This window comes from Hyaena hyaena, unplaced genomic scaffold (genome assembly GCF_003009895.1).
Source record: "Hyaena hyaena isolate Hyena2069 unplaced genomic scaffold, ASM300989v1 scaffold_7, whole genome shotgun sequence".
NCBI lineage: Eukaryota > Metazoa > Chordata > Mammalia > Carnivora > Hyaenidae > Hyaena > Hyaena hyaena.
Window position 1 is genome coordinate 6,888,470 of NW_024080639.1, and position 19,764 is coordinate 6,908,233.

The 19,764-nt window shown below is 43.2% G+C and overlaps 1 protein-coding gene across 1 annotated transcript in view; it reads left to right on the forward strand.

The window, feature by feature from the left end:
* The window catches only part of ABCC12 (ATP binding cassette subfamily C member 12), a 62,196-nt gene extending 47,852 nt beyond the window's left edge, over nucleotides 1-14,344 (forward strand). Inside the window, exons 22-29 of the mRNA XM_039241814.1 lie at nucleotides 2,678-2,834; nucleotides 7,124-7,213; nucleotides 9,285-9,474; nucleotides 9,902-10,061; nucleotides 11,086-11,164; nucleotides 12,159-12,272; nucleotides 13,856-14,020; nucleotides 14,125-14,344. Of these exons, the coding sequence (XP_039097745.1) occupies nucleotides 2,678-2,834; nucleotides 7,124-7,213; nucleotides 9,285-9,474; nucleotides 9,902-10,061; nucleotides 11,086-11,164; nucleotides 12,159-12,272; nucleotides 13,856-14,020; nucleotides 14,125-14,217 (1,048 nt within the window). The 3' untranslated portion in view covers nucleotides 14,218-14,344. The remainder of the gene's footprint in view (nucleotides 1-2,677; nucleotides 2,835-7,123; nucleotides 7,214-9,284; nucleotides 9,475-9,901; nucleotides 10,062-11,085; nucleotides 11,165-12,158; nucleotides 12,273-13,855; nucleotides 14,021-14,124) is intronic.
* The last annotated feature ends 5,420 nt before the right edge of the window (nucleotides 14,345-19,764 follow it).

The following is a 19,764-nucleotide window of genomic DNA, read 5'->3' on the forward strand; positions in this document are numbered from 1 at the left end:
TCTGTTATAGACACACATAGGTGTTCCATTTGCTTTGTTTTATTTTTTTCCATATTTTTGTGCCTTAAAAATGTAACACAAACTTCAAGTTTGGGTCTAATTCTTTCTCTCTCTCACTCTCTCTCTTGCCACACTTTGCGGTTACCTAGGATCTCAGTGTAGACTTGGCATCCCTGCTTGCCTTTAGTTCAATCAGTGGCTGTGCTGTTTCAAGTTTAACTTAAATGTCATCTGTCAGGAATCCTGCATCACACATTGACACTTCCAGTGTCTTGGCCATGAGGAAAGGCTCCTGTCTGTAGAATCATTCATCAACTTACTCATGACAAACAAAACAGATACCAGCTTTGTCTTCCTGCAGATTTTTGTTCAAGGTTTCCAAGGGAATCCTACGGGCAGCTGAGTCCTACATGATTGATGGTGTCCCCTTCTTTTAATACTTTCTTTCCTATCATGGACTTTCCAGAGGGCTTGGGCTTCTGACATGTATTGTTTTGTTTCACCAGACAAAAATGCTACAGATTTAAACAAATCCTTGGGGTCAAATTCCAATTTGATCCCGTCCTTCTATCTCTTGTTCCTGTGCAGTCTGACCAACCACACAGATCAGACCACAGACGACTTCTAAGTCACCCATCATCTAAATTTGTAGGCATTATAGCTGTAGGATGGAAACAGCATGGCATTTGGAAGAATATTTTAACTAAAATCTGGGGAAAATAAGTTAGAGGGAAACAGAAGGGGTACGATGCTACAGGCCCAGCATGGCTGGTCAGAGATGTTTCCAGACAGAGTCTTTTGAAGAGAGTTGGAACAGGATGGAGAAGCAATGCCCAAGGATGTTCATGACTGTGCCAGTGAGGGGTTTAAGCATTGAAGCCCCTTTCCCAGTAAGTCAGGGGAACCTTCAGTGGCATTTGAATCTGATATCTCTCATGGTTAATTGTTAGTTCAGCCCTCTTACAATTTCAGTCTGGATGTACACTTGACCCTTGTTCTACGCAGGTACAGAGTGTGTCAACCCCTCACACAGTTGAAAATCTTCATATAATTTTTGACTCCCCCCTACATAACTACTAATAGCTTTCTGTACCTATGATATAAACAGTTAATTAACACATATTTTGTATGTTATATGTATTATATACGGTATCCTTACAGTAAAGTAAGCTAGAGAAAAGAATGTGTTATTAATAAAATCACAAGGAAGAGAAAATACATTTACAATTGGCTTTATTGATTTTATTGGAAAAAAGTCCATGTGTAAATGGACCCGTGTAGTTCAAACTCATGTTATTCAAGGGTCAACTGAATTCCCCCCCTACATGCCCAGAAGCCTGAAGTATTAATACTGTGCTGTGTGTATGTGTCAGGTGCACGGAGAGGGCACATGTGCTACTGGGAAGCCTCTGGTCTATTCTTTTAAACATTCTCTCCTTTTTCTCTGAGCCTGGTTCCCTGAGGCTGGTGCAGTGGAATGAAGTGAAGAGGACACATCCTCAGGTCATGGTCTCCTTCCTGCTGCTCATTTCTGCCATTCCAGCAATTGTGCAGATGTGTTGTGGCAAAGTGGAGGCTCCAACAGGACCAAGGTCCTGGCAGTTCTGCTGGGCATTGCTCATGGGCAAGGTCTGCCTGGGTCTTCCAGAGAGCTCTTTCTCAGCAGAGCTGCATTGCCTCATGCTAAGGGATACTGCATTAAGACTGCAGCACCAAAAGTCATCTTCTCTCTACCCTTAATTCTAGGGACTGCAGGATTGGGTAGGATCTGCCTTCCATGCATCTAGGGAATGAGCAACTCCGGGGGTGGGTCTGCCCTCATCCATAGCAGTGTCATCTCTCCATCCCTCTGCCTGGTGTCCTTTTCCTCTTTGGTTCAGTGGATACACAGAAGGTGTTACAAGTTGTCAGTTTTTTCTTCTTGAGGAGATCCCCAGCTTTGTAAGCAATGGCCTTGAATCTTCTGTCTCTGATTTGATGAGAGGAACCAAGTACCCTTCATTCCCTTCTTGACCATCACACACATTGATTCTCCCTAAAGGCAGCCTCCACTACATTCAGTCCTTATCCTTTTTATCAATCAAGGAGCCAGCTGTCAATTCCACACGGCCTTTGAGGGAGTGACTGACTCCAAAATAGGAGTCTTTTGAAGGTAGAGCATGGGATATTGAGTACCTTTTGTTCTCAGATGTGGGTTCTAGTTGCCAATTCTGGGAAAGAGAAAAAGAGCCCACTCAGTACAATACTCTACTGCCACATGGGATTTCTTAAAGTATGTGCATATTAAAGATGCCTATGGCAGCCGATGTTAAAGAGTATGGATATATGCTTAAAAGATTCCTATGTAAGAATGTACTAGTTCTTGATTAAAAATTCCTCTTCATGGAGCCTGGGTGGCTCAGTCAGTTAAGCATCTGACTCTTGATCTTGGCTCAGGTCCTGATCCCAGTGTTGTGGGATTGAACCCCATGTCAGGCTCTGTGCTCAGCATGGATCCCACTTAAGATTCTCTCTCTCTCTCTCTCTCTCTCTCAAATAAGGGGGGGGGGGAGAAAAAAATTCCCCTTGCCTTAATTTTCTAGTAGCCGTAACCTTAACTCTGTGGAAGTACAACTGACTCCTGTTTTGTCTGATTTTTTAATTTTAGGTTTAAGATGCTAAATGATGAGAATTCCAGCCACCTCCTATACTTTAACTGTGCTCTCAGGTGGTTTGCTCTAAGAATGGATATCCTCATGAACATCGTTACCTTCATCGTTGCCTTGTTGGTGATTCTGAGCTTCTCCTCAATTAGTGCTTCATCCAAAGGCTTATCTTTGTCTTACATCATCCAGGTAACATGTAGTGTAAGGTTAAGCTTGGCCTGGAGGCTCTGGAATAGGGTATTATTAGGGAGGAGGGATGTGAGAAAAGATCCAACTCAAATGGGTTCAACGAATAAAGGGAATTTACTGGCTCACATCATTAAAAGGCATGGCAGTTGTGTGGGCTTCAGGAATAGTTGGATCATAGCCCCTGGCTTTGTCCTTATTCTTTGAAGACTTCCTTCATGGTTGTACAATGGTGACTGGTATTCTCTGAGAGCTGCAACAGGAAGGAAGAAGGAGGAAAGCTTTTCCTACCCTAGCCACTGAGAAAAGCCCTGAGCTTTACTTTTACTGGATTAGTTTAGGCATACCAGAATGAATTGGTGCCTGGATAGAATTGGGATGATTGGTGCCAAAGGGTGGAGTCACACATCATCCTACCCCCAAGTCACAAAGCTGTCCCACAAGAGAGAGCAGGAAAAAGGATGCTGGAGAGGCAGTCATGATGTCCATGACAAATAATACTGACTTCTCTTTTTGTTTGCTATGGTGTTTTTCTTTTGAAAAAATAAAAAACAGTAATAGGGAAATAATAGTAATAGAGAATAATCACAATCATAATAATCAGGAAATATATGCCATTTGGGGTACTATTGTAAGTCATGTATGTGAATTAATTCATTTATTCCCACAACAACCTGATGAAATAGATACTGCCATAATCCTCATCTTACAAATGAGAAAACTAAGGCTGAGAAAGATTTGTCCAACATCACACACTTTCCATGTGTTACAGCTCGGCTTTGAACCTAAGTCATCTGGATCTGACACCCATCTGAATGTGAATCTTGAGTGTGTGTGTGTGTGTGTGTGTTGGTCTAGGGATAGTGTCCAACTACCTCTGGTTGGGAGAAAGATGGGGGCAGATAAATAGATGGGTCTATACACAGACTACCGATCAGTCTTTCTGTGGCTCCTTCTTACACCTGGAGTCTGTCTGATAGAAAGCTCTGTAAGCCCTGACAGCACATTCTGCCTCCATTCTATTAAAAGGCTTTTCTTCCCCTTTCCATCTTCCAGGAATCTGTGACTCTTTCGTTTATCTCTCTCTGACCCCCTTGCCCTTAAAGTTCTATTCCTTTTTGAAAATCTCTCTGACATCATTTTAATGGCATTTTAGGAAGGGGGAGGAATAAAAATATATTCTCAGATCTTTATCTCAAGTGGGAAAAAATGAATTTTTCTTGGGTAGCCAGTTTCCCTTATTGATGGATGTTTTTATTTGTTGTTGCCTGGTAAGATTAAAGCAGATGATATCAAATAGATTCCCTTACTTGGTCCAAGGTAAACAGCTTTCCTCAACCAAGAGCATGATTTTTGGGGGATAGCATCAGCTTTCCATGAGATTGTTTTCAAATATTCCTGTAAGACTGAAGACTTTTCACACACTGAGATCTAGGGGAATACTTCTCTAGCTGGTTTTGTGGCTTTGCTGAACATTAGACCCCTTTGGAGAATACAGAATCCAAATGAGAGAGCTTCCATTGAGAACAGAGGAGACTCCCTAGATGGATGAGAAATTGGTGTGAAGTCCCACAGAGCAGAAAGTGAATGTAAATTAACATCACATAACATCATGGAGGAGAATGAGCACTTACTGGGCCAGCACTGTGCTGTTGGGGGAGTTCTAAATTTGTGGAGGGCTTCCCGGGGACTTGAGGGGCTGATACCCTTGAATTTAATAAAACACACATAAGCCCTTTTCAAGGGCAAGTTTCATTCATTAATTCACCATATAGCCACTGAGCACCTACTGTGAGCCAGAAATTCTGCTAGGTACTGTGGATTCAGCAGTGAACAAGCTGGATAGGTCTCTGTCCTCATAGAGTTTATGGGATAAAAAGAGGTATGAACAAGGGATGGAATAAATAAATGCACAAGTAAATAAATGAGAAGGTTTTGGAAATTGTTTAAGTGTTATGAAAATAAAAGCAGGGTAATGTGACTGTTAATGAGGAAGCAACATGAGATTCTATAGTCATGGGAGAACTCTGCCAGGAGGTAATTTCCAAGCTGACAAAGAACCAGCCAACTAAGATGGAAGACAGAAAGCTTCAGGCTGAGAGGTCAGGGCAAGGCTTGGGGTAGGTAGGAGCTAGGTGCATTTGAGGAACTCATAAGGTCATGTAACTTGTGCAGAGTAGAAAATAAGGTCTGAGGCTTTGGCAGGGATAGACCATGTAGGGATTTGTCAGCTATAGCAATATAAGGTTGCTTATATTCTAACAAGGGATTTCTTAACTGCAGCACTATGGACATTTGGGCTGGATGATCCTTCTTGTGAGAGGCTGTCCTTTGTGTTTTAGGATGTTAGCCTCCCTGATCAATAACTAGGAAATCCCAGTAGAATTCCCTCCTCTAAGGTTGTGACAACCAAAGGTATCTTTAGACATTGCTAAATGTCTCCTGAAGGGCATAATCAGTGAGGTCAAGAGCCATTGCTCTAAGAGAAATAGAAAGCCAGTGGTGTGTGTTAAGCAGGGAGGCAACAAGGGAATCATGCAAAGAGTGTGGACCTACCACTCACTGCCATTCACCTGCTTGGGACACACTGCCTCCTTGTTAAGGCCACCTGCTGCTACTCAGAGCTACCCAAATCCTGAGTTTGCCTGGTGGACTTCTTTCTGTAAATGCCTCTGCTCACACAGTTCCTTAACTGCCCTAACAGAGGCAGCCCCACCCCATTCTGGTCATTCTTTCACATTCTTTTTTATTGGCATCTTACCATTTTTTGAAATGACTTGTGTCTTATCCTGCCAGCCTGCTAGAACATAAGCCATGTGAGTGCAGGGATTTTGTCCGTCACATTCAGCCCTGGAAAACTATCCCTTCCCCAGCAGTGCCTGGCCCACAGTTGCTGCTCACCTAATGAAAGAAGACCTGGTCCTGCCTTGAGCCCCCTAGCCCAGTTTGTGACTGAGGCAGGTGCTGTTGGTGCACCAACCTTCCTGGGCAGCCTGGTTGGCTTCCTGCTGCTACAGGAAGATGCTCAGTCCAAGTCCAGGGCAACCTGCAAGTGTGGGGAGTTCCCCAAGCCAGGAGTGGCCCCAGCAGTGGTTGAAGTGAGTCAGTGGAGTTGTAGCCCAGCTTCCTCAGGACGACTCCAGTGTGTTCCATGCAGTGTCCTAGAGCTTCCAGTGGGATCAAGTTTTGGTTACCCCCAGCTGAACCTCTTCAGGACTTACTTTCTCTTCTATGCATAACTTCTCCCAGCTCCCACTGGTTCTTTGGGGGTCCACTTCCTGGATTAATTTCCTAGGGCTGCTGTAATCAATCACCATAAGCTAGTGGCTTAAGACCAGAGAAGTTTATTCACTTACAGTTCTGGAGGTTCGAAATCCCAGATCAAGGTGTAGGCAGGACCTTGTTCCCTCTGCATGCTCCAGGGGACGAGCCATTCCTTGTCTTTTCCAGCTTCTGGTGGCTGTTGGCATTCCTTGGCTTGTAGCTGCATCACTACAATCTTTGCCTATGTCTTTATATCTTCTTACCTTTTGTGTCTTTTCCTCCTCTGTTTCTTATAAGGACACTTGTATTGGATTTAAGGTCTATCCAGGTAATCCAGGATGATCTCAAGATCCTTACTTACACCTAAAGTTCCTTTATTTTCAAATAAGGTAACATTCACAGGTCTCAGGGATTTGGATGCAGACATATTTTTGGGGGGAGGGGAACTCCATTCAGTCTGTTTACACTCAAATTTCAGGGTTGGCTTCTGAGGGATTCTGGCCTAAGGTAGGTGACCTTAGCAAGCCACATTCCCCACTCTGAGCCCAGATATTCTCAAGTCTGAAGCAAACAGATGGGCTAAATGATTTCCTTCCACCCCTGATGATCTGTGGGGATGGGATTTCAGTGGATGCTTGGCTGCCTATGGGGTAAAGCAGGGAGGGCATGGAAGTGAAGGACCATGCCAGTTGGCAGCAAGGGGCAGATACCCAGCAGCTCTGTGGCCCTGGGAGATTCCAGCTTAGACCAAGAGTGATCAAGTGGTACTGTGGTGGGATGGTTCTTGCCATCTGGAGTGCCAGGGAAAATGTCATTGCCCATTTATTTCCAAATGCAGAGGAATGCTTAATGGGAAAACACTGCAGTATCTTTACTTCTGGGCACTTGGCTGGGAATGCAGGCATGCCTTTATGTGGCTCTGAGTGAGGCTGGTGAGGGATAATTCACAAGGGCTACCTTGGAAGGTGGGACAGCAGAACCCAAGGGAGGAAAGGGATCTAACACAGCTGTTTGCTTCTCTTCAATAGCTAAGCGGACTGCTCCAAGTATGCGTGCGAACAGGGACAGAGACCCAGGCCAAATTCACCCCTGTGGAGCTGCTCAGGGAGTATATTTTGGTAAGAAATTAGTGCATGCCAGAGAAAGGCCTAGTTAACTCTGGCAGAATTTATGCAGGCATTGATTTTTTGACCTATGAAACAGGTCTTTTTAAAAACTAAAAATTGTTGGGGGCGCCTGGGTGTCTCAGTCAGTTAAGTGGCAGACTGTTGATTTTGGCTCAGGTCATGAGCTCACAGTTGTGAGACTGAGTCCTGCATCCAGCTTTGAGCTGAGTGTGGAGCCTGCTTGGGGTTCACTCTCTCCCTCTCTCTGCCCCTCCCTGGGTTACACACACACATGCTTTCTCTAATATAAACAAACAAATAAATAAAACAAAACCTAAAATTTAACCACAACCCTCTTCTTAAAACCCATATTTGCCATACAGTATAAAGTCCTTGAAGTTGAGGAAGAGATTCCTTTTTAAAAAAATTTTCCTCAAGGGCAGTTTCTGCACACAAAAATAGAAATCAGTGGCTAACTTTAGTTTCTAAAGATTACTATTTGATTGACTAAAATTGTAAATTGAAAAAAACAATGGTTGAACTCTTCTTTAAAAGCTTTTATTTTCAACTTACAAATCCTGCTATTCTTTGGAAAGTCTAGACAAGTCAAGCAATCACTTTTAAGGGCATTTGAATAGCATTTGGCCCCATTTACAAACTTAATTAAACTCTTTAAAACATTTTAAAGTGCATTTTAGAATTTAGCACATTCCATTTCCTTCTTAAGTATCTAGATTATCTGATTTAACGAACAAACCTTCCAGAGGTTATATAAATCTAATAAATTACACTTATAAATATAGTGAGCTTTAAATTTGCATAACCATCCCAATGCTGTGGATGAACAGTAAGCTTTTGACTTAAAATCATGTCTAAATAAATTATTCAATTATACATTTTAAATTAGAATCACAGGCCCTTATGTTACTAATATTATTATACTTAAAACACCAAATATGCAGATTCCTTAAACTGAAAATACTGTTACAATTTTGCTTCTCTTAAATATTCTTGTTATTAATTCTAGATCTCCTGGGGTTTAAAAATATTCACTATGTAGGAATACAGTTATTTTCTCAGCTAATTGTGGTTGCTTATCACAGATTTGGGCTGGCCAGCCACCCCACAGGACACACAGGGGCCTTCTCATGGTTCACAGGGATTTCATAACTTTAGAGAAGGGGTTGGTCTTCTAACACAGTTAAGTAGAGCAATTTGGCCTAGACTCTTGCAGATATTGAAATTGTATCTGACTGAATTCTGCAAATCTCAGGGTTTGGTCTGGATTTGGTACACAGCTTCACGGTCACAGTACTAACACTTGCCCAGGCTCACAAGTCCCCATATGTGCTGTCCCTTATAGTTGTCCACCTCTCAATTCACTAAGCTCCAGCCACCTGACTTTTTTTCTATTCCTCAAAGTGCCCAAGCTTGTTCTGGTGTCAGGGCCTTTGCACTGTCTACTCTACCTGAAAGGCTCTGGACTCAAATTTTCTTATATCAGTATTCCAGGTCTCAGCTTGAATGGCACATCCTCATAGATGCCTTCTTCAACCCTTAAGTTAGTTACTTTTACTCTGCCTATCCCCTTTCACTATACATATTGTCTTCATTTTTATTTATTTTTTATTTAAAAAAATTTTTTAACATTTATTTCCGAGAGACTGAGAGAGACAGAGTACAAGCTGGGGAGGGGCAGAGAGAGAGGGAGACACAGAATCTGAAGCAGTCTCTAGGCTCTGAGCTGTCAGCACAAAGCCCAACATGGGGCTTGAGTTCACAAGTGGTGAAATCAGGATCTGAGCCAAAGTTGGACACTTATTGGACTGAGCCACCCAGAGGCCCCAATGTTTTTTTTTAAATGTTTTGTTTATGTTATTTTATGTTTTATTGTCTTTATTTCTGATTTCATTTCTTGTTTCTTATCTGACTTCCCCATTGGAGTGCGACTTCTTGAGTGGATTTCTTGATCTAGCTCACCACCATGAACACCAGGGCCTCGAACTGTGGGAATGAATGAATTAATCAAATGAATGAAAAGGTGAATGATTATTAACCTGTCATTGGTTATTCTGCTTTCCAGACCTGTGTTCCTGAATCCACTCACCCCCTCAAAGTGGAGACTTGTCCCCATGACTGGCCCAGCCGTGGGGAGATAACATTCAGAAACTATCAGATGAGATACAGAGACGACACTCCCCTTGTTCTTGATGGGCTGAACTTGAACATTCAAAGTGGGCAGACAGTTGGAATTGTTGGAAGAACAGGTTCTGGTGAGGACAGTGTTGTTTTCTTTGTATTTCCCTGGGGATGCTGGTTGAGCCATACCAGAGTGTATGTGTGGTGGGTTGGCTGTTTTTTTCCCCCCTCAAATCTCTTTACTGTAAATTAGGATTTCAGGTTGAATGGATGTGTGGAGTTGGAAACAAACACACACCAGTTTTTGAATTAATTAAATGAGAATCATTCTGGTGAAACGAGGCCCAGAGGATGAGTCGTGTGTTAACAGCCCCTGCAGGAATGGGCAGGTTAACTGTGTCAGGGCAGCTGATTGCCTCCACAGAGTGAGGCCTTTCTGTCTGCATAGTCATCTGCACAGAGCCATTTAACCACATTACAAATTCCCCTGATTAGATACTTGGATATGATGGAAGTACAAACTGATGTTTGATTTGCTGTTCTTACTTTTATTATTCCCAGGAAAGTCGTCCTTGGGAATGGCCTTGTTTCGTCTGGTGGAGCCAGCTGGCGGTACCATCTTCATTGATGAGGTGGATATCTGCACTATAGGTTTGGAAGACCTCAGAACCAAGCTGACTGTGATCCCCCAGGATCCTGTCCTGTTTGTAGGTACAGTAAGGTAGCTGTTTTTGATCGTTGTGCATTCCTATTTTGGGGGTAGTAAAATCAGACCAGCCAGGAACTTCGTTAATTGCCCACAGTGGGGCTAAGGGAAGCAGCCATCCTGAGGTACTCACAAGCACTTCTAGTACCTGTTCCTGACTGAAGCCTTAGGAGGAACCAAGGACTAGGGCCTTGAACATTATCTGTATTTCATGTGTTATATCACCAATAAGCAAGATGCTCACACATAGGGTGAACAGATATCCCCGTTGACCTTGAAGAGCCCTGGTTTATGCCTGTGTCTTAAGCATCCTATAAAGTTAGCATTGGCCACCCTCAAAAGTACCCAGTTAGTGAAATAAAATAAGTGGTTACCCCATATATGTAGCCATCCATAGGGAAGTGTACCAATTTATTCTCACTGAGAAATGAACAGAAGTTGTTCAAGTACAGAAACAAGAGAGTTGCAGCTTCTATGGGGCTCAAGATCTGATGTCAAGGGACAAGGGAAAAACCAGTTTTCTCATTTAGTCCAGGGCAATGGCTGCATCCCTGATGAGAGAGACATTTCTCCCCCTGAGCACCATTTAGAATTGTAAGAAAAATACATTCCATGCCTTGAGATACTAGACCTATACCCCCAAATGGGACACCCTGGGTAAAGTCCTGGGAGCCACTGCTGTACCTCTTGCTTCTGAAGGCAAAGTGAATCCTCCCCGCTGCACCTTCTTTGCCAAGAATTTGCATAGAGTCAAAGGTCTGCTGTCTATGGCCACTGTGAGGACCAAATGTGTCTTCCTGAGTGCCTGACCCAGTGCTGTCTCTCCTGCCTTGGTAGTCTCTGCCCCAGCATGGGGCTTTGCCCTCTTGGCCTGAGATTCGTTATTTTATGGACCCTTGTCCTGGGCTAAGCATTGCTTTTGGGGGCATGGAGGTCATCATACACATCACCCCTCGTTCTCTCCCACATGCTGCAGAAAACATGTTCCCCATCCTGTCTTTCTCAGAAATCCAGCTCCCTGCTCTTTCCTCTATTGTAGGTACAACTTGGATCCATTTGAGAGCCACTCAGATGAGATGCTCTGGCAGGTTCTGGAAAGGACATTCATGAGAGACACAGTAGGTCTTTGGCACTGGCCAGGATAAGTCTGTTTCCCAGCACCAGGGCCCAGGTTTGGATTTGACAAGCCCTAAGCCAGCATTTGGCCAGGCTTATTTGCTGGTATCACACCAGAGGAATACGATCCTTATTTACTCTTTGTTGTTAAAAGCAACAATAGATAATATTTTTAGGCCTCTGCAATGATCTGGACAAGAGCTCTGCATGTATGATCTCACCTCACTTGGTCCTGTCTTGACAGCAACCCTCTGAGGTTGGGACTCCTACCCCGATTTTTAGAGGTGCAACAGTTAAGACTCAGAGAAGAAACATGTGCAAGCTAGTAATTGGCAGAATGGAGACTGGAACCCAAGTGCATCAGTCTCTAGAGCAGATGGGGCATCCTGCTGCTCTGCCAATAGCCTCCTTTGCTTATGGGAACACATAAACCACAGGAAGTTGAGAGGGTATGGCAGGCTCCAGGAATGGCCAGTATGACCAGTTTCTGTGAGACGGTGTCCTGCCCTAGAAGAGATGCAGGTGAGTATGGCCATCTCTGCAACAAGGAGGGGATTTTCTCCCCCAAGACGGGGTACCAAGGTGAGCATGTTCCAATGCCACTGTGACTGGATAAATCAGATGCTGTAGTACTTTTCCTTGGTGACTAGAAAACTCCCATCCCATGTGTATTTTGTCCATGGAAATAGGGACCCTGAAAGCCATTTACACTTCATTTGTGTTTCTCTGGACCCACATGTGTACCATTTGTCCTATTTTCTCGAGGTGTCTACAGGGTTCTATGAATCATACTGTGATTTTAAATTATTAATGTCTGCCTACTCCCTGGTCCTTCCCTGGTGACTGTTTACAATGCTGAAATGATTGTTTTGTACTTTCTATTCCTCAGTAAAATAAAGCCAGCTGATGAATGCATGAGTGGGGCAATCAATAGAGACGATGCAGGACAATTTTATAGATCATCAGCATAAATGTGGCATTTTCTGTGTTTTATAGATAATGAAACTCCCAGAAAAATTACAGGCAGAAGTCACAGAAAATGGAGAAAACTTCTCAGTAGGGGAACGTCAGCTGCTTTGTATGGCCCGAGCACTTCTCCGTAATTCAAAAGTAAGGAAACAGCATGGAAAAATGAATTGGTCAAATTTTGGATATTTCCCCCAGCGCCACTCAATCCAGGAGGTAGAGCTACGTGTTTGTCTTTTGGCAAAGAGAGAACAATTGAGCCATTTAAAAACCGATCAGTTTCTTTTAAGACAAAGTTGTAAGGGGTAAAAAATTGAAAAATAACAGCCATTTAGAGCAATAGCACCTGCCTCTGCTGGGCCTCCCCCTGGGAAGCCTTACTTAGGTATTCTCTCTTTCTCCTAAGTGCTCTGAGTATGAGAAATCTGCCTCTCGACTCTTTTTTGCCTTGTCCCTGAACAATTCTGAAGCCTGATAAACAATACCCAGAATGCCAAAGAAGGCCTTCAGAATGCTAAGATATGAGAATTGTAATGTTTATACTCATTTTTCTTAGTGACATAGTCATCCTTGGTTACTGATTTCAAGGAAGGGATTGCTATTGCTTTGGGAATCCCATTCTCTGAACCCTGATCAAAGTGTAACCCAGCCTGTGTGCTGTGTAGACGTGCTAATGGCCGGAGCTGGGAGCTGGCATCACCATGCATTCCAGGCTGACTGAGGCACTATACACTGCTAAGTGGTTTGTGGGTTATCTTTGCATTTCATGCTCAGAAGAAGGTATAAACCCCTTTTATAGAGGAGGACACAGAAACTTTGGTGATGGTGGGGAGGTCTCAAGTATTTTAGTCAAGATGAAGCAGAGTTAGAGCTTAGCTCAAGCCCTCTGACTTCCAAACCAGCACTGTGGTAGGCAGAATAATGCTCTCCCCCTCCAAAGATGTCTGAGTCCTGATAGCCCGAACTAGTGAATATACCCCCATACCTGGGAAAAAAGGGGCTTTGGAGACGTGATTAAATCAAGGATTTTAAGCTGGGGAGACTATCCTGGATTACCTGAGTGGGCCTAGGGTAACCATGCAAGTCTGTATAAGAGGGAGGCAAGCGAGTCAGAAAGAGAAGCAATGTGACAGTGGGGGTAGTCATTAGAGAATACCAGGAAGAGGGCACGAGCCAAGGGACACAGGCAGCCCCGAGCATGTGCAACAGGCAAGGGAACAGTTTCTCCCTCGAGCTAGCAAAAGGGATATGACCCTGAAAATACCTTGACTTTAGGGCTTCTGGCTTCCAGAAAAGCAAGGCAATAAATTTGTGTTGTTTTAAGCCTCTGAGTTTGTGCTCATTTGTTATAGCAGTGATAGGAAACTAGTACAAATGCTGTTATTATAGCTCACACTGACTCCTGTTAGCATGGTAGAGAAAGCCTCCTACCACTTTGCAAGTCTAGAATAAAACACTTAAAAAAGATAAGTAAAGAACATACCACCTTATTCTTTTAGCCAGTCCCTCTGAAGGAGATGGAGGTGCTATGAACTGACTTTTATTTTGCTGCTGTTGTTCTAGTCTTTTGAGATGGGCTCTTAGCTCATGACTTTTCAGCTCTTCCTTCTCCTCCTCCTCCTCTTCCTTCTCCTCCTTTTTAAAAGATAAATAGAGCTGAGGCTGTGAGTTTCCCTCAGGTGCAGCTTTGGTTTAGTGTGACTTTTACCATGTGCCTTCCTCAACAGATCATTCTCCTTGATGAAGCCACCGCCTCCATGGACTCCAAGACTGACACCCTTGTTCAGAGCACCGTCAAAGATGCCTTCAAAGGCTGCACGGTACTGACCATTGCCCATCGCCTCAACACGGTTCTCAACTGCGACCTTGTCCTGGTCATGGAAAATGGGAAGGTGCGGAAAGTTATTGGCTTCACCTCCTCAGAGGCTTTAATGGTTTGGGCTCTAGGTGAGCAGATATTTTCTGCCAATTTCAGCTCTTTTTCTCTGACTTTCAGGTGGTCGAGTTTGACAAGCCAGAAGTCCTTGCCGAGAAGCCAGATTCTGCTTTTGCAATGTTACTAGCGGCAGAAAATAAAGTCCGGCTGTGAATGTCCCTGGGGGGGCCACATTAGCTGATTTTAGAGGAGGAGGAGGAGGCTTCAGATGAGTCAGTGAGCCTGCAGGAGGAAGGCCTGCCATCTCTGCAGGCAGCCTCCACCCATCGTCCTTCCCCCCCCCCCCCCCCCCCCCCCCCCCCCCCCCCCCCGCCCCACACCAACCAAGAGGGTGGTTTCCCGCCTTACCCAGCCCATGCTTCCCAGCCTCACCGGGTGGGTTTGGAGCTCGTTCTTGGTGGTGAACAGAGAAAGAAGAAGCTAATGGATTAAAAAACCTGCCCCCACCTCCTAAAACACCAAGGTCCCCGTCAATGAAGTTGTCCCCATCAACACCACCTCAGTGCCTGAGAATGGCGACAGTGTTAACTTTTAGTTAAATCTGATCAAACTGTAGGGAAAATGCCTACAGATGAAATTTGTAAAAGATTTTCTGCCTTGTTATCAGAAAGGAAAAGAGCAGAGTTTTCTCCTCGTTGAACTCTTCTATTTTGAGTGTGTGACAAGCTGTAACTGCAAGATCAGTAGCATGCAAGATTGATTACAGTGTTTGGCAAAAAAAAAATTTCTTTTTAAATCATATTATATGTTCCATTTGATCTATTAGAATAACGAGGAAAACAAAAGGTTGGAGTTTCTCTATAAATGACATTTTTATAACTTCTATATTGGTTATTAAAATGCAGTAGGAAATTAAACTGCCCTGAAATGTTGCCTTGCAATTATTATGCTGAAGATCTTCCATTTTTGTACTGTTTCCTCTCACAGACTCTCATTGCTTTCTCCATTGACTCAGTGATAAACCCTCACAGCATCTTCCAAATAAAAGGCTTGCTTACCAACCTCAAGGTTTGCTATGTCAGAGGCAGGAAAGATATGTTCCCAGTAGCCCAGGAGAGTGAGTGCTGTTAATTCATGGTAAGAGCAAAAGAAAAAAAAGAAAAAGAAATTCCAAAGGGCTCTTGCTTGCCAAAGGCACACCCACAGTCTGACTGTTTATCTTCCTTTGGGACTGAAGGCCCCAATGATGTTTTCGTGAAATTTTCTGGACTCACTTTCCAGCTCCCAGATTGAGCTCTAGATGTGGTATAGGGCAGTGGTGGCCAGCAAAGCTCCTATTTGACATCTCCCACTTGCCTCTCCTTCTTAGTCTTGATCACATACTTTTCCCCATTTTTCCAAACATGGAAGAAGGCAGTGCCTGACATATATGAATACTCAAGAATCAGTGGCATGAGTGCATTAAGTTAATCACTTAGCAACAAAAAAGAGGGACAGAGATTATATTTGAACACTAACCAGGCTGACCCTGGAGGCACTGCTCCTAACCCCCCTGAAAGAGGGGCCTATAGCAGAGGCAGTGATGATTGTCAGTATTACACACAGAAGAGAGTGACTTCTGGAAAATGACTGTTATTTGCATGTGTAATGACAAGGAACAGTCTTAGTGAGCCCACCACCACCCACACCTCACCATCGCTGAACTGTCATCAGGGAAAGACTGTGTTGAATCGTAGTAACCAACATTTAGCCAGTAGTCCTCAAAACACAGGCTTAGTTACTGAATCCTTGCTGTGTCCCTGTGGGTCAGATACTAGTATTATATTACTGATGAGGAAACTGAGACTGTGAGAGAGTAGCATGACCAACTCAACCCAAGAAGGTTGCCTTTAAAATGTGGGTTCTTCAGTTCTACATAATACTGCTAGAAACCGGAGATCCACTAGGTGAGGAGCCCAGAATTTAGTGTTGTAAAACCTGGGTATTGGTCAGCATAGACTCAGTTACGCTGTGTAACACACAGCCCCTGATCTCAGTGGTTACTTCCTATTCATGTGACGTCACAGGTTAGCTCTTTATTTGCTTTTTGTCTTCTTTACTCTGTGGCCCTGGCTGACAGAGCAGTCTCTGCCTAGCACATCACCAGTCTTGCAGTGGAGTGCAGATACATGACAATCATATGTAACATATGCCACTTCAACCATGTTCCATAAGCAAGTCACATGGCCACTCTTGAGTTCAGTAGTGAGGGGGTGTATATACTCTGCCTGCAGAGAAGGGCACCATGAAGATATGGTGGAACTTGTCCCTGCAGGAAGTTGTATCATCCATCTCTTGGGAGGATTAGCAGATATTTAGTAACACTACAACCTACTGCAGCCTGAGTTTGAGTCTTGGTTTTGCTGCTGAGCTGCTATGTGATCTGGGGAAAGTAGCTTGCCCTTTCTGAGCCTCCATTCTCTCATCAATTTGGTGTTTAGACTGAGTGCTAAGGTTCATTTCAGTCCTGACTTTAACTACAGGAGGGAAAAAAGGTGGATATAAAAACACTGCCTAAACAGTAGAATTTAGACTTTTAGGGGAATTATAGTGAACCCTAGCTGTAAATAAACATATTTTGTAAAGGTTATATTTGTAAGTTGAGCAAAGTTTAACCAAGTTCTGAGTCTTCCTTAGTGCCTCCTTTGATGCTCTTTGGACATAAGAACTTCTTTGAAATTTTATTCTCATTTTATTTTGGTGGTCCAGTTCTATCTGCCTGCCTATTGAGTGATCTATGAATTAGAACCTCTTGAATATTTTTCTTAGAAGACAGCAGAAAGAAAAACTACTTACAAACATTATTATAAATTAATAACAAATTGCCTGTGACATGTTTCAGAGTCAGTTGTGTCCTGAAGCCAATTGTGAAATGGCTGATCTGGAACAGGGGTGGACAAACAATAGCCCATAGGCCAATCCAGCCTGCCACCTGTCTTTATAAATAAAGTTTTATTGGAATACAGCCATTCTCATTGGTTAATGTATTACCTATGGCTGCTTTCACATTCCAATGGTAAAGCTGAGTATTTGCAACTAAATGCATGTCTCCCAAGCCAAAAACATTTACTAACTTTACAGAAAAATTTTGATCACTCTTGTTGAGGCATTTGTACAGTTATACAATTCAGGTTAATGAGATGTGAAAGGGAAGTCAGCTGGAGGTTGTGAGGAGGGGCAGGTTCTGGAAAGCATTCTCTCCCACTGCCTGGTGTCCATGTGGTATCTGAAGCTGTGGCAGCTGTCTTATGGCCACAGAGGAGGTAGAGAGATGGACAGAATACAGACAGGTCCTTGCTTACTACATTGATCTGCTGGTTTACCAACCCTAACCTCACTCTACCTCTCGTTATACCAGAGAATGCATTTTCCTTATTGTTCAAGCCAACTTGACTTGGCTTGCTGTTACTTGCAACCAAAAACATAAACAAAAACATGCAGAAGACAGTGATGTCTTCCTTCCTGGGACATTGCTGATTCTAACCAGAAAGAGAATCTGGGTCCCTGATTCTCACCTGTCTTCCCCTGCTTTAAGATGTGGCCCAAATGAGCATTAGGTCACGTCCATGCAAGGAAAAGTTTCCAATGCACATCTCCCCCTGAAGATTCTTGCCGTAAATGAATATTTCCCTCAACTTTCCTCCCTGCTGCTTAAGATCAGAAAGACTCTAAAAGAACTCACAGATTTTGTTCTTGCTATTTGAGTGAATGGATCTGAAAATGGCCCAGAATTGTTGGTAAAAATGTGAAATATTCTCTGCTAAGAATTGGAATCGCTTTGGCAAGAACAGCATGATTTAAAATGAATTGAAAAGCTCAGAAGGTCAGTTTAGGGTCAAATGGACGATCAAAGAAATCACTTTTCTTTTGGCCCTGTGTAGAAGGTCACCTCTGGGTGAGGCTAAATCGGACACTAAAGCCTTCAAATAAATGCTAATTTCCATAGAGAAGGTCTGCCTGGCTTTACAATGTGCATGTTCATGGCTCCTGCTGAAAAGCTTTCCCTCTGGTGGGACCAGCATTAAAGGGTCAGGTTGAGTCTGTTTTATGGTTTTTGCATGAAGCATGGTGGCAGACAGGCTGATTTTTACCCTCAGCTCCAGAAGCCCCTGGAACTCTAGGACCCCTTCAACCAGCAAAAACTATATGCAAAAAAAAACCCAATTTTGTTTTTACATTTCTTTAAGACATTTTTTAATGATGTTAAAATACATATAAAATTTACCATTTTAACTAGTTTCAAGTGTAAGACTCAGTGGCATTAAGCACACTCACACTGTTGTGCAGCCTTCAGCACCAACCATCTCCAGGACTTTTTCATCTCCCCAAACTGAAACTCTGTCCATTTAACAATAACTTTGTATTCCATCCTCTCCAAGCCTCTGGCAACCACCATTTTACTTTCTGTCTCTGTGAATTTGACTACTCTAGGTGCGTTATATAAGTGGAATCCTATAGTATTTGTCTTTTTGCCACTGGATGATTTCTTTTAGCATAACGTCCTCAAAGACATATGTCAGATGTTCACTCCTTTTTAAGGCCATCCTAGGAAGTACAAAGTTGTATCTCTTTTATCTCTTTGTGGTTTTGATTGTCCCTAATGTTTAGTGACAAAGAACATCTTTTCATGTGCTCATTATCTATTATCATAGCATGTAAAACTCTTAACGGAAGACATAGTATTCTACCATCTTGCAAAGTTCCTTCTCTAAAACAGCATCTTGAATGGAAATTCTAACTGTGTCAGAATCTGGACAGGAACTTCTAGAATATAATTAAGCACCTGATATATGGCATAACATTACGCCTTTAGGATAATGCATGAGGTAGAAATGGTTCTTCCTGTTTGCTCAGGGAAATCATGCAACCTGCCCAAGCTTACCCAGATGGTAGGTAGAGGAAAGCCCAGAGTTTACTCTTCCAGTCCAGTCCCTTCACAGATTAGGAAACTGAGGCCCACAAAGCCTAAAACTGGTCTAACGTTATCCAGAGAGTGAGGGAGAAGAATTAGTGTACTGAATTCCAACTTAGTGCCGTGTCCATGGCACCACATTGATTGATGCACAGACTGTTCTCAAAAAGGCCAACAGTGGCCCAGTTCTGTGACCCGCATCATAAAAGAAATAGAAAATAACAGTTGTTTTCTCCAGGGAGCTTATAATACTACTGGGGAGATGACTTAAAAATGCCAAAGAGAGTACCATAAAATGTAGCAGGATGGAGTGTAAGGTTAGATGTGAGTCATTCATTCATCATTTCATTCATTCACTCATTCACTTATCTGATTCTTCACTTTTTTGATCCATCCTTCCATCTAAAAAAGTGAAAGGTGAATGAAGGTTGGCAGAAATGAAGATGATTCTGGAAACCACCAATGGCCCTTGTAGGCCAAGTAGGGGCCGTGAAGGTGATGGAGACTGGGAACAGTGTTCCTAGTTGGGGAAGTCATCCAGAGACCTAGAGATAAGGATAAGCCTGATTGAGGGAGACAGTAGGCAACTGTCTAAGTAGGGCTGACAACTGTTTGGAAAATTGTCAGGTACTTCACTGTCTGCATCTCCAAACACAGTTAGAGACCACCAATGGCTTGGATACAATTGGTGATGGGAGAACAGTTTGTTGTAGAAACAATTAGGGCAGCACTGGGAAGAGGCTGTTAGCAATCATGGGAGTCTGGCCAAGGAAAAGCAGGGCTTCCACAATCCCAGTGCAACAGAGCCA